This window comes from Rhincodon typus, chromosome 25, assembly GCF_021869965.1.
Source record: "Rhincodon typus isolate 14 chromosome 25, sRhiTyp1.1, whole genome shotgun sequence".
NCBI lineage: Eukaryota > Metazoa > Chordata > Chondrichthyes > Orectolobiformes > Rhincodontidae > Rhincodon > Rhincodon typus.
The window spans coordinates 42,556,060-42,571,709 of NC_063356.1; the positions used below are offsets into that span (position 1 = coordinate 42,556,060).

The 15,650-nt window shown below is 40.0% G+C and overlaps 1 protein-coding gene across 2 annotated transcripts in view; it reads left to right on the plus strand.

Moving 5' to 3' along the window:
* The first annotated feature begins 299 nt into the window (after nt 1-299).
* LOC109935958 (cryptochrome-1-like) overlaps nt 300-15,650 on the plus strand; it is a 77,869-nt gene continuing 62,518 nt past the window's right edge. For both annotated transcript variants that reach the window (XM_048612186.1, XM_048612187.1), the window contains exons 1-3: nt 300-550; nt 13,033-13,141; nt 14,496-14,638. In XM_048612186.1, the coding sequence (XP_048468143.1) occupies nt 393-550; nt 13,033-13,141; nt 14,496-14,638 (410 nt within the window). In that variant the 5' untranslated portion in view covers nt 300-392. The remainder of the gene's footprint in view (nt 551-13,032; nt 13,142-14,495; nt 14,639-15,650) is intronic.

Sequence of the window (15,650 nt, forward strand, 5' to 3'; positions counted from 1 at the left end):
GGAATCAGGTTATTCAGCGCGTCAAGTGGGCAACACACACTTATGCCATTGAACCAATTTGGGAAGCGTATATGCTCTGTTGTCAAGATGTACTGATTATATATTTACGTATGAATATGAAGACATCTACTCTTTAAATGAGGACAGAGTTTATCAGAATTGCCGCGAGCGCCGAGTCCTGGGCGGGATCCGCTCCTGCGCACTGTCCAATGAGCGGCGCGGATGGGGCGGGGCTCGCGCTGCCCACTGTGGAACAACTAACGGTCGGAGCGCGAGGCGCAGTCTGCAGGTGCGAATGCGCCTGCGTGCGAGGTTGGGTGGCCGGCCGTGGCGCTAAGTTGCTGCAGCCGTTAGAGTCACTGTCAACTCTCGCATCACAGCCGCTTGTGGCCATGGAGACCCATTCAATCCACTGGTTCCGTAAAGGACTCCGGCTTCATGATAACCCGGCGCTCAAGGAAGCTCTACGGGGCGCTAGCACCGTTCGCTGCGTCTACATTCTCGACCCTTGGTTCGCCGGTTCGTCCAACGTTGGTGTGAACCGCTGGAGGTAAGAGACCGTCTCCATGCGGCTCCATTACTGCGGGGAGGTTCAATATACGTTAACGTGGGTTACTGTGTGGTAACAAGAGTGTTGTGCATTGCACGAGGAACAACTTACAATGAGGACAGTTATGTAACTTGTAAGTCGGACAGCTCTGCATGAACTTAACACATAAACAATTTACAAAACAATTCATTAAAGCTGCACATCTCAGCATCAATTGTTGGGTATTTTTTTCCAAAAAAAACTTTTGAGGCAACAACATAATTGAAGAGAATGGATTAAATTGTCAGTGGAATATGGAATTGGAATAACGGTCAGAAAGCCGAGAGTAATTGTATATGTTTTCCAAACTGGGACAAGTATTGCTCAGGAGTCAGTATCTCGGGCAAATGGTACGGTTTTGAGTTTACACGTTTGCAGATGACATGGGAATTAAATGAACAGCGTGATTCTACATAGTAACAGTTGCTTTTGCAATTCTCTAACGATTTTTTGTAATAATCTGAATCTTTTGCAAAATAGATTGCAACAGGACCAAAAGTTTAGGTTTACTCATTTTTATATATGCTGCTAAGTATTTAGATGTACACTGGCAATACCTAGTGCTTCTAAAGACTCGTTATAAATAATGGCTAACAGACCACAAAGTGTAGGGAGTACAGTATCTGCTGAAAAATATCTTCGCAAAGAGAGCAAATATAATTGGCAGGAGCTCAGTAAAGTAGTAAGTGATTGTACTATAATCTGTTCATAGAAAGACCTGCTTGTTCAGACTGATTAACCTAATATGTTAAGGCTTCACGCCCCCACCCACCCCCTCCCAATTTGTTGTCTTGATAAAAAGTTTGTCTGCTAGATTCTGATTTTCCTCCTCCTAAGTCACCAATGGATTTTGGAAGTAGGAAGGACCACTGTTTCAGTGGAATTAAATCCCACATTTGAACAACATGGGAGAAAATAGATTGGAATGTTAGCAATGTTGTGAAATTGGCTCAGTTGTATGGTATTATAAATTCTGAGAATAAAAGCACAAATGAACTATTTCCTGACAATATAATCTCCAGTTTATTGATCAGCACTGTATTGTGTGTTGAAAATGAATAATTCTGACGGTATTGAATTCATACTTTTAGTATAGGTTTGTAAAAACAATTTAGTTTTGTGAAATATTTGAATAAAGTTTCCGTTGTTCAAACTGTACTAACTTATTGCAATTTCAAAATCTTTCAGCTTTCATACAAAGATCCTACTGCAGACAACAGCATAATGAAGTATATATTTAATGTGTTAAAATGTTTTCCTCAGATTGAGAGTGGTAGCTCACAGGGGAAGGAGGTAAATGGCAAGGGATTAATTGAGTAAATGTTGGGTACATGGTGAAATACGTTCATTGTTTGATAAGAGACTGAGTCAATTGGATAGATGGAGAAAAGGCATTGGGTGACGAGAAGTTTCATTTAGCGATGAGATGCTAGTTGTACAAATGAGGAAGGGATGGTGAAGGTAGCAGGCTGCCTGATATCTAGAGATTGAACACCAGAGCATGTCCACCTACACGTGATATCTCATGTTTGTACAATGTCTGTGTACCTGATCTGCCTACGTGGACACTCCCCGCCTAGTCTCCAGCTCAAAATGAACAAAGCCAGAGGACGTGTTAAGTATTAAAGCGTGCATCTCCTGTGAGCGACTTCCTGCTTCCTCGTTTTTTAAAAATCATTTCGTAGTTGGCATTTCTTTTTTTTTTAAATCTCGTAGCCTTGAATTTTCCATGAATTAGGTCACCCTATCTGCCAGATTTGCTCACTTTCAGACGCGCGGATGTGTTAACTTTAACAATGTGTATAGAGAAACTCGGGCAGCGATTTGCATGTGCAAGAGCACTCCAGAAACACACAAGCCAAAACCCCGTCGGTTCTTGGCTGTCATAAATATCGGAGTCTGACCTATAGCTTTGGTAGAGACTTCCAAAGATGCATGCCCTGTTTAATTATCAAATATGTAAATAAAACCGCTTTTTAACAGAAATGGAATCCACACTTGCACTTTGAAGAGAACATTAAGCCAGGAACGCAGGAACAAAGTGTGAAATAGAGTCATTATCAAAGGACACTTGTCTATCCTAAAACAAAAAAAAAGAAATTGATGGAGAAACTCAGCAGGTTTGGCAACGTCCGTGGGGAGAAAGCAAAGCTAGTGTTTCGAGTCCAGTAACCCTCTTCAGTTCTGAAACCTTAACTGTGCTTTCTCCCAACAGATGCTACCAGACGTGCTGAACTTTTTTTTCCCCAGGAATTTTTGATTTTATTTCTGATTTCCAGCATCCGCAGTTGTTTCGGTTTTTGTTTTGGTTGTATGCAGGGATTGCCTTCCTATTTAATTACTGTATATTTAATTTAAGCGTTTTGTGTCATCGTATCGGTTCAAGATACTAAACTGATCAGTTGTTGCGAACAGAGGATCCACCAACATAAAAGTTAAAACAATTAAAACCACCAACCTTCTTCCAATCCTGACTAAACAAACAGCATTATTTGTTATTTTTGTTTATTGTTTCTGATCCACGTTGATGGAAAAGAAATTCTCATTAAAGCGGCATTCGATTTCAGTGATTTTAATCTATCGTCCAATTTAACAGAAGGGGACGTAGTTATCTCTGTTTTTATGCCAGACCCTCCTTGAAACAAGATTTATCTGCTCAATGTTCCATTGTACCCTGGAAAGGAAGAGGAAACATGAATGCGGCCGGAGATTGAGATTGTTAACTGTGTTTGCGATGTCGTTAACTCCGTTATGTGCAAGAATATAAAATTAGTCGAAAATAATTCAGTTTCCTGTCTGATTTAGGCCACCTTCTGTGAATGTATGACGCAGATCTATCCGAACAGTGACCTGCGGTGCTGGTTACGTCAATAGCAAAGCAATGATTAATATTGTAAAATGTAATTCCTTCGTACGTGCTCAATCAACGTCTGTGTCAAAGGAATAATTTGGCAACTGTCTTTTTTCTCTTAAAGTAGGTCACTTAATCACAGTGCAACATATGATTGTTGATTTTGCTTGCATTCTGCCAGTGAAATAACACAGTGATTATAGTATCGCCAGACTAGGACCATTTTGAGTAAACAGCTGGACGGCTTTCGGGATCCAACACTACAAACTGCTGTCGGAAGCAGGGAGCTGTGCTCTGGTGGGAACCTGCTGTTAGTCTCGCTTGAATAACAAGGGAAAATCATTCCGAGGCGGCAAGCTGTTTACTAAAAGCGAGAAGACAGTGTGGCCTGACCCCTTTTACGAGCCGACTACTGCCGCATGCGTTCCTCGTCTTTTTTAAGATATACATGTATCATCACAAATTTTAAAAAACGAGTTCGAATGTGATATTGCATAAAGTACAGTAATAATAATACAATACATAAAGTGCCTCATTCCATTTTGCAGATCGAATTATAGTGTACAATACATTTCATGTCAAACTTAGGTCCAAACAATCCTAGGGCTCGATACTTTTGGGCGGGGGAGGGTGCGATGGGACGATTTGCTTGAGGACCTTGGACTTTAGTGGCCTTTTCCCGTTGAGCTGTTTATCTGCTGCAAGTTCTAGTGTGTCCCTTGGCATTTAATCCCTTGAATGTGCCATTCTGGAACACTTCTCATGGCTGTCTTTTTACCCTGGAAGACCAGCAAGTTTTGGACACCCAAACAGAGTGGACAGTTCTCCACAGTCCTGCATTACAGTGCAGTTCAAGACAAACTTAGACAAAGGCTATTTACATTCTTTCAAAACCTGCACTTTCCTGAAAGAGATGGGTGCCAGTGTCATCCCCACTACAGCCAAGGGCATCACACGGAGGTGAATAAATGAGGGGCCGGCAGAAAAGATCTAGCGGGGAAAGGCCTTTCTCACCAAATAGCCAAGTATGTCTGGAATAAAACAGAACTGTGGATGCGAGATGTAAAACAATGTGCTAGAGAAACACTGTGGGTCTGTCAGCATCTGTGCAGAGTATAACAGTTAATGTTTTGAATCCAGTGACCCTTTGTCAGAACTGAATGCTTTGTATCTGTCTTTACAAAGGAGGAGGTAGCTGCCTGGGCCCTGGCGATGGAGGAAACTGACACTAAAGGGGTTTAAAATCAATAAGAAAGAAGTCTTGAATAGATTGTTGGCACATAAAGTTGGCACAGTATCAGATTGGGATGAGGTGTATCCAAGGATTTAGGGAAATAACAGAATACGGCCAGTACCCTTGCATTGGATTCAAGGGAGGTGTTTGAAGACTGGAAAACTGAAAATGTTACAGATTTGTTCAAGAACGTTTGGGATAATCGCAGCATTTACAGAGCAAATAGTTCAACTTTGGAGAAATTTCTAGGAACACTTAGGAATAGAATTAGTAGTCACATGGAAAAAGTTGGTAAGAGTCAGGTTTCAAAAGGGGAAACCTTGTTTAACAATTTACTAGAGTTTTGCTTTTGTTTTGAAGAGGTGGCAGGCGAGATGAGACCAATGTTGTTGTGGTATACATGGATTTCCAGAAGGTGTTTGATACAGTGCCTCACACACAGACCCGTGAGGAAAGTTATAGCTCCTGGAATTATAGGGACAGTAGCAACATGGATACTGTTGTGAAGTTGAGTAGAGTAATTGTGAATTGGAAGGCAGGATGTTAGAATTTGTTTGTTTAAAAATGATAGAGGGGAAGAGTGTGTGGTCCCTCTAAGAGGTGTTGTGCTTTTCTAAGTTTGGAGATAAAAATAAGTCTGCAAGCAGCTGCTGATGCACAGATAATTTTGAAATTGAAATACATGTATCAATTGGCTGTGTGGTTGGCAACCTAGGTTCATTTTAATGTTAAGATAACCAGCTTTGAATATCAGTCAATTAATTTAAATCAGGTACTTAGCGACTGAAAACCAATTGAATTTAAATCTGGTGTTGACAACCTAGGACCAATCCAAATATTAAAAAATTGACAGGTCATCAAGGGTATATAAGAAGAGGTTTTTGAAAATCAGTGTGAGAGTGAATTGCTGTTGCAAGAGTAAAACTCTGGCTCTCTCAGAAATCTTAAGCTCTCTGATTAAGCACCGTCTAAAAGTTACCATGGCAGTCTTAGCTAATATTCCTGACACGGATTCAATGAAGAAAGAATTCCTGACTGAAGAATAATGGAAAAGACATGGAACATTCAGGAAGCTGTATCCTGACTGTAATTAATCTTTAATTTATTTTTTCTTATTACTTTGGTTTATATAAATTGGCGTTGTATTTATTGGAACAGCATACCATTAGAATTTTGTTTTATTCAGGAATAGTTACTTAAGGGGGGAATTGTTCAGTTTGTTAGTAGTTCTGTTATTTTGATTACTGTTAGAGTTAAATAAATTGTTATTTGTTGCTTATAAAGTGAGTATCAGGGAGTTCATTTCATTTAACCATTCCCTCCATAACAGATATAAAATTGACTGAGCCATGGATATTTTTTCAGCCTTGAAGGTTTTTAGTGGAATTTCCCAGGCGTTGCTATTGGGACCCATGCTTTTCTTGATATTAATGTTCTGGATCTTGGTATGCAGGGGACAATTTCAGAGTTTGCAAATGTGAGTAAACTTGGAAAAATTGTAAACTGTGAGGAGGACAAAATGGAACTCCAAAAGGGCATTGACAACTTTGTGGAGTAGGCAGATGGGTGGCAGATGAGGTTCAGAGAAGTGTGAGGTGATGTACTTTGGTCAGAAGAGCATTGAAAAACAATATGAAAAAGGAATACAATTCTAAAAGTGGTGTGGGAGCAATGGGACTTCAGTATATGTGTGCGCAGATCATTGAAGGTGGCAGGATAAGTGGAGAGAGCAGTTAATGAAGTGTAGTGCACTCTGTTTTATTAATAGGAGCATAGAGTACAAAAGCAAGGAAGCTATGTTGAACTTGTCAAAGACGCTTGTTAGACCTCAACTGGAGCACTATGTACAGTTGTGGGCACTTAATTATAAGATAGTTGTGAATGCATTAGAATGCAGAAGTGATTTATAAGAATAGTTCCAGAAATGAGAAACTTCAGTTATGAGGATAGATTGAAGAAATTGGTACTGTGCTCCTTGGAGAGAAGAAGGCTGAGAGGAGGTTTGATTGAGGCTTCCAAAGTCATGAGTGGGCTGGATAGAGTAGATGAGGAAAAGCTGTTCTCGCTTGTAAAAGGAACAAGAAGGCATTGATTTGAAGTGAGCTGCAAAAGAACCAAGGTTGATATGACGGGGAGAAAAACATTTTCACACAATGAGTAGTTTAAGGTAGGGAATGCACTGCCTGAAACTGTGCTGGAGGCAGGTTCAACTGAGGAATTCAAAACAGCAGGATATGGAGAAAAAGGCATGAGTTTGATACTAAGTAATAGAATGGTACAGGCATGATGTAACGCATGGTGCCCTTCTGTGTCAGAACATTTCTGTGATTCTGTAAGGCCTCAAAGATATTGCATATGGGCTACAGCCTGGTGGGCTTGTGGTCAAAGGTGTTTTCCTGCATTAAGATGGACAGACAGTTGGTGCAACCAACTAACTAGAGTATTTCACAGTAATTAGGCCAGATTTATCCTTTGCAACACCAATAGTACCTGAGCATGCAGGGACACTTGATTGCATACAGAGAGTCCATATGCATCCACAGACACACTGTGCTATTGGGATGAGGGCAAAGTTGGGAATGTTTTGTATGGAGATTTATACATCCTCTGTCGGCTGATTCTGGCCAACTTTCAATCTCACCAAAAATGGACATCAAATTGAATGATCGCCACAGCACAGGAGTAAAATATAGTCCAGACCCGTGCATGTAGAATGCCTCTTATCTGATGACCAGGTACCTACCTTCAATTGTGGGAAAATGTCACTCCCACATGCCCAATTTCTATTTCACTATGATTATGCATTTCTTCCAGTCGTTAGCACATGCTGCAAGCCCTCCCCATATTTCAAACTCTATCCGGTACTCTGACCTGATGGTGCAAGATGCAAAGCTGTCCTGATTTTCTCAGGTTGTGCTCTTGTTGCAATACACTTTGGTTTTGGAAGCCAGTTTGAACTGGTCACAGACCGAGCAAATGACAGCAACTTTGTCCATAACTAGGGAGTCTTTGACTTGAATGTCTGGGAATGTCACTCTACTTCTCTGGCTGTATCTTCCCTGATGGGCTCAGCAAACAACTTGATACAGAACACAGACAAGATTGGAAGAGAGAGATGACAACACTGTCTGACTCCAGATTTACTTAAAAATCTTTCTGACTCCCTGTTTGAATTAAACTACACTGCTGATTCATGGAAAGAATTGCCACAGTGTGGAAACAGGCCATTCACCCCAACCTGAAGAGCATCCCACCCAACCTGTGGCTAATGCACCTAACCTACATGTCTGTGAACACTATGGGCTATTTAGCATGGCCAGCCAACAAACTTGACCATCTTTTGGACTGTGGGAGGAAATTAGAGCATCCAGCGGAAACCCACACAGACACAGGGAGAATGTGCAAACTTCACACAAAGTTGCCTGAGATTAGCATTGAACCTGAGTCCTTAGCACTGTGAGACAGCACTGCTAACCACTAAGCCACCATGGCTTCACTGTTATTTTCCTCCCTGCCAGCATGTCCATTTCAAGTTTCCATATTACTCTGTGTACTGTTGTACCTCACTGGGGTAGCCAGCAGAAAATCAAGCTCTTCTGGAGTTGTAACAAGTTTTGATTTTGAAAACTACCCAGAGTTTCTCAGTTTACCTGTATATTAGAACTAGGCTGACAGCGCAGACCAGATTTCTGTACTGAACAAGAATTACTAACAAATAAACTGTAGCTGCAGAAACAACTATAAACTGTTGGCACGTATTACTAATTACAACTCTAACCCCTTTTTAAACTCCCATTACGCATATACAGACATAGACAGAACAAGAAATGCATGTTATGGATGGGAAGACAAACTGGAAAAGCGGTTCAGTGGATTTGTTCACAGGATTTGCTGTGATGATTTTTGTGCTGATTAGTACGTTGCTTCTGGATCATTTTTCTCGGGATGCTTTCACTTGTTTGTAGTGGGAACGTGGTGACTGGTTCACACTTATTAAAGGTCTCTGACTTTTTAATTAAAAGTCTTAGTTTATAACAACTGCTTAAGAAAAATGAGCTGGCTTTCATCAGGCTTCTCCCGAGCCTGTGGAGATCCGATGCCTTTTCACTATACTGTTCAAAGCCCTAAGATGTACAGCTACCTGAGAACCAATCTTACAGTTGCTGGCTGGCAGAAGACCTTTGTCATTGATTACTGGTGACTAGGCCACAGATCAATCAGCTACTCATTGACAGCTAAATCTCCATTAGCTCCTTCTCTTCTGCAAATCATCAACAACCACTTGAACTAGCAGCTGTGCAAACAATACACTGTGCTTACAAAGAATGTTGAGTTACTTGCTTTCAAACAAATTGCAAATATCCTTAGTTTTTAAAACAGTTCCTTTTCCTCTTCCTAGAATCCAAAATACAGCATAAAGATGTGGTCTTTCCAGTACAATGATGCATTCCGTACTCTTCAGACTACAGTCCATCATATATTTCTTTTCTCTAGCCCACTTCCATCTGTTTTTTGGCCACTGAGCAGCCGCCTTCTAGAAGTTTTCTATTCAATCTCTGCCTAATTTCCCTCAAGTTCCCTGAAACCGTGACCTGTCATAATTTTGCTTGCAAACTACCTTGTGTCTTGTGATTCCTCTGTAATGTGCCTTGTTGTATGAAAGCCACTGCATGTCTTTTTATAAAACTTTAAAGAACTAATCAAATTAAATCAACAATTATTGTGACCATGCAATAGCCTAGCCATTGCTGCAGTTTATCTGCGACTGTTGTGTAATACGTTTGAGAAAACATGTAATGGTTTACTTTGTTCAAGATTGGAAGGGAAATTATTTGGATATCATGAACATGAAAAAATTCATGTAATGTGTCCTATTATCCTTTATCTTATGCCTGTAATGTTAACAATAGCATTGCAATGTTCTGCATTCTTTAAAAATTAAACTCTTAGATATCAGTGTCTAGGACTGAGTCATAGATGGAAGACCATTTGGTCCATTGTGTCAGGCTGGCTCTCCATAAAAGCAACCCAGCAAGTACTACTGCCCTGCCTTTTCCCTGAATCCTTGTAACTATTTTCCTTCCTCAGTAATTATCAAATTGCCTTTTGAAAATCATAATTGAATCTATCTCCCACCTTGATCTCAAAATATGCTGTTCCCAGAAGTGGAAACATTCGCTCTGTATTAACTCTAAGCTTTTAATTTCAAAAATCTAAATACATCGCTCCTCAGCCACCTCTTTTTTTTTCTGAAGAGAAAAAAGACACAGCCTGTAATGCTTTCCAGATGTATATGCAAGCAGTCTGGGGTCACCCTTGCAGCCTTTTCACTACCGCTATCATTATTATAGCGATCAGAACTGCTCTCAGTACTTTCAAACCTTAGTGGGACCAAATTTATAAAGATTTAAGATAGTATTCCCACTCCAGTTCAACAGGGGTATAATTGAAAAGCCTAGAACTTGGTTTGATTTTTATTGCCTTTTTACATGTGGTCCCATATTTGATTTTATGGATTTATCAAGATAGGATGTTCTACCAATCTAGACTTGTATCTTCCAAGTAATGTAATCTAGTTTAAACAAATCAACTTCACATTCATTAGTATTCTCCATTTGGCAATTATTCACCCATTCTGCAAGTTTATTAACGTCCTCCTGTAATTTGTTGCAGTGTTTTTAATTTTATTTTATTTATTCATTCATGGGTTTAAGGCTTCACTAGCTTGGCCAGCATTTATTGCCCATCCCTAATTACCCAGAAGGCAGTTACGTGTCAACCACATCACTGCTGGTCTATAGCCACATGTAGACCAGACCAGGTAAGGATGGCAATTTCCTTCCCTAAAGGGCATTATCGAACCAGATAGGGTTTTTCCTGACAATCGGCAATGGTTTCAGGGTCATCGTTAGACACTTAACTCCAGATTTTTATTGAATTCAAATTCCACCATGTGCTGTAGCGGGATTTGAACCTGGATCCCCAGAACATTACCTGGGTCCCTGCATTAACAGTGCAGCAATAATGGGCCATCACCTGCTCAGTATTGACTCTTCTGCCGAATTTGGTGTCACATTCAAATTTAGAAATTTTTTAAAATTTATTTTGAGGTCCAAATTGTTATTACAAATTGTGAATAGCAGTGGTGCCAGCAATGATCCTTGTGGAATACCACTTCCCACTTTCTATTATTCTGAACAATCACCCTTGTCTCACCCTCTATGTCTCTGCCCCAATTCTCAGCTTTCTGTTTTCCATTCTACCAGTCGATTTTTGACCTCTGAGACAGCAACAACTGCAGATGCTGGAGTCAAAGACAACACAGTGTGGAGCTGGGGGAACACAGCAGGCCAGGCAGTATCAGAGGAGCAGGAAAGTTGATGTTTCAGGTCGGGACTCTTCAGAAATGGGGAGGGGGAAGAGAGCTGGGAAATAAATAGTGGAGGGGTGGGGTTGGGGAAAGGTATTTGGGATGGTGATAGGTGAATGCAGGTAGGGAGTGGTGGGGATTGGTCAGTGGCATGGGTGGGGTGGATAGTGGGAGAGAAGATGGACAAGTTGTGTCAGGTCAAGGAGGCAGGAGGGAAGATGGGTGGGGCTGAGGAAAGGTAGGTGGAGTGGCGATAGCTTGGATGCCAGGAGGGAGTAGTGGGGATTGGCCGGTGGGAAGGATACGGTGGATAGGTGGAGAAGAAGATAGGTTGTGTCAGGTCAAGGAGGCAGGGATGAGAGGGATGTTTGTATGTGGCATGAGGCCAGAGGTGGGGAGAATTTATAACTAGTGAATTTTATGTTACGGCCATTGGGCTGGAAGCTCCCGAAGCGGAATAAGAGGTGTTGCTCCTCCAGTTTGCATGTGGTGTCATTGTGGCACTGGAGTAGGCCCAGGATGGACATGTCACCCAGTAATAAACTGAGCATAAAACAAATCAAAATGAATAAATGCAGAACCAGGTGGCTAAAACATTTGTAATGTTTTAAGAACTGCATGAAAGTTCAATGTATTTGCAGAGGGAAGACTATAAAATAAATTGAGAAGTTGAAAACAGAAAAGAGTCATTTGGCATGGATAATTTGATCTGAATTATCGTTAGATGTAATTCCGCTATTGGGAATTTCTTGAAGAAGAACTGAGTGCACTACTGGCTTGAATATCAACCAATTCAAGATAATCAGTCAAACTCAACATGACAATTTACGTTTCTTGGATGGATATACACTGGACCCTTTCCCTGCAACAAAACAAACATATTGAGGTCTGGCCTTCTAAACCAGGGAATGTGGGTTCATGTCCCATCTGGGGTGTTTCGTTAAAATAAGCAGCACAGTTTCGCAGTGATTTAGCACTGCCTAACAGTGCCAGAGACTCTGGTTCAAGTCCAGTCTTGGGTGACACTGTGCAGACTCCATACAGACATTTTTCCTATGTCTGTGGATGTCCACCAGGTCCTTTAGTTTCCTCCCACAGTCTAAAGATATGCAGATTAGGTGGATTGGCCTTGCTAAATTTTCTCTAGCGTCCAGGAATGTGCATGCTAAGTGGAGTAACCATTGTAAATGTGGGTTTTGGAGATAGTGTAGGGATCTGGGTTTGGATGGGATGATCTTTGGACAGGGGGGGGCAAGAATGGGCTGAATGGCCTCTTTCCACGCTGTAAGGTTTCTATGATTCTAAAGTCATGTGCTTTATTTCACTCTGGTCACCGAGATCAATTGTTAACCATGTTGTGAATGAACATGGCCTACAAGATATTTAACTTTGGGATTCAAAATATATGGATTAATAATATGGTGCTTTGACTTTTCTGCCTAACTAGGATGTGCATTTGACATCTTGCAGCTTTACCATAAGAGGTTTTTGATCAATTGTCACTTCCAGAATCCTGTTGCAATATTCAGTAATGGTCACCACATTGAATATCAAGGGCAGATGATTTGATTATCGCTTGTTAGAAATGCTCATTATCAGGCACTTTTTGGCACAAATGTTATTTACTGCTAGGAAGAGAAGTTGGAACTTGCTTTTGCAGTTGTTGGTGAATATCCCTACTTTTGACCTTTATGATAAAATGTCATTGATAAAGATGATTGGGCCTAGGATACACACGGAGAAATTTTTCTGCAGCGGGAAGTGCAAAGTGGAAAATACAGTGTGGAACAGGGCATGCAAACAACAGAACCTGCCTTTTTTTAAACACTTCAACAGAAGGAGTGTCACTAGGGTCTACTTACAACGTGTCCACATCATTTTTCCTTTCTGTGCTCTGCACAGACTGTAATGATTATTAGACTAACATTATGTTTTCCTTCAGTTTCCAAAATACAAGAAAGGAATCAAATTGTCTTTCTATCCATCAGATTCCTGCTGCAGTGCTTAGAAGATCTAGATGCTAGTCTTGTGGAGCTAAACTCCCGGCTTTTTGTGATACGTGGGCAACCTGCTGATGTCTTTCCAAGGCTTTTTAAGGCAAGTTCTTGTGAATTATATGCAGTATCTGCAACTAGTATGCACCTGTAAATGTACAGTAACTAAGCTTAGCTCTACCTTTGTTTATTTTCAAAATATTTCTTTGAAGTTCCAAAGTTTGCATTCTATTTATTTTGTAATTATTTTACTATGATTCAAGTGATAATAGCTAAGAATTTGTGAACTTAGTTCTTCTAATTAGCATATACCATATATTTTTCGTAGATCAGTAAAGAACCTAGTGAAGTTTTGTTTTTAACCTGTTAGGAAAGTTTCCAAAACGTTAAAATGAGGTTTTAGTGTTCATTTTGGAAGATTGACTTTTCGGAGTCACCATTGCCGACTTCCGGTCTGAGATACCATTGGTATTTAAGTTGACTCATCCTTTGTGTGGGTCAGAGTAGCCTCCCATTTTCAATATCTTTTATATTTTTATATTGCTAGATCATTTTGACAGGGCTTGGCACTAAATAGTTTGTCTTGTCCTTTGAGCACAAGATATGATTTTAACAGAATGCAAGATTCCAGTTCAGTACCCTGCCCATTTGGTGTTAAAATTCAAGAGTCTATCGTGTAATTTCCAACTTCAGAATAACAACTGTGGTTTCCTTGAAGATAAACAACTTTGGTAGCTGTAAGTAGAGGATTTAGCAGCTAGTGGCCTGGTAAATGACACAGCATCAGCAAAATTCTAGCATCAATTGAACTAGGGATTGGAAGGTTTGGATGATTTCTTTCCTTGCTGTCAGGAACTGCAAAACAATGGTATCCTCTCAGTGCCTTTGCAATAAAAATTGGAAAAAAAATCACTGAAGATTCTGTAGCTTACAAAGGAGACCAAGTGTGATGTATGTCAAAACCGAACACCATGATATCAGTAGCACCTGTATTACTCTTAATTATCATTGATTCCAATGAATATTGGATGAGGATGAACTGGTTATTATGTAGTTTTCCAATCTTTCTAGAGATAGACTGAAGCATTTTGAGAGAAAACAAGATACAAATTATTCAATAACTTGACAACAGTCAGTGTTTGTATAATAGTCAAGTCTTGCTTTCCAACAAACTACAATGAGGAAAATAATATCCCAAGTAATCTTATCAGCAGGTTCACGTAACTTTACCTAGGGAGAATTTTAATTTTGACTTATCCTAGACTAAGATGAGCAAGTTTTTGATTGCAGGGAACTGGATTAATTCCTCTGGTCGCTAAATCTTACAAATAAGCAGTCATGATCCAATTACTTAAGTGTCCAAGTGCAAGGTATTGAACTTTGATTTTATGAGGGAAATTATCAGTAAGACAGTAATTTATGATGTTCTAACAGATTCATTACCCTTAATCTAACAGGAATGGAATATTAACCGTTTGACATTCGAATATGATTCTGAGCCGTTTGGTAAGGAACGCGATGCAGCCATTAAGAAGCTGGCTAGTGAAGCTGGAGTTGAGGTCATTGTCAAGATTTCACACACATTGTATGACCTAGATAAGTATGTACTCTGTTAAATATTTAAATTAATTGAGTAATAATTAACTACGGTACTGTAAAGTTAAAACTATCCGACCTATTGTGATGGAAATAAGGTGCAAGCAAGATTCCAAAGATTTTAAAATGTTCTAATGAATGTCTGAACTCTGCAACTGGAGTACAATGTCAAATATTTTACAGTATCATTAGTAGGTTTCAGTGCTGTGCAATGATTCAAATAATTGGAACCTGAGATAAATACACTCCATTCACCAATAGGTTGATCCTGTCATCCAGTTGTGAATATCTGTGATCTTGTCTAAGTATTTTTCATACTGGCATCCTTGGGTTACCTCAAGTCAAAGAAGAGCTTTTCTTCTTTCTTTCCTTCTCTGTTTCTGTAACATGCCAGTATCTTCCTCTTTTTCTAACCTTCACAGAATCTCAGAACTGTTAGAATGCAGAAGGAATTAATTCAGCTCATTGTGTCTGCACTGGTTCTCTGAACACTTTGGCACTGTTAATCTCTTGCCACTTTCCTGTACGTCATCTCTATTTAATTGCCCTCTTGAATGCCTCAATTGAACGTGCCTTCACCACTCTTCCAGGAAACTCTGCCTTTTAGTTTTTCAATCCGTTATGAGTGGGAACAGTTCCCTCATTTACTCTACCCTTCCCCCATATTTTGAAAACTTCTCAGATTTCCTCTTAGCCTTCTCTCCAAGGAAATTAGTCCCAAATTCTCCAATCTTTCCTTATAACCAAAATCTCACCCATGGAACTATTGTCATAAACCTAATCTGCACTCACTCCAATGCAAACACATCATTCCACAGTGTGGCACCCTATGCTGAGTATCTTCTATAAGTTCATTATAACCTACTTTTTTTTTGTAATCTGTGCCCCAATTATATAGCTTAGAGCACTGTATGCTTTATTAACAGCACCTCCCTACCTGTCCTGCCACATTTAATGATTAATGTACACGTACATGCTCCTGTACATCATTTTAGAGTAGCACCTTTTATTTTATA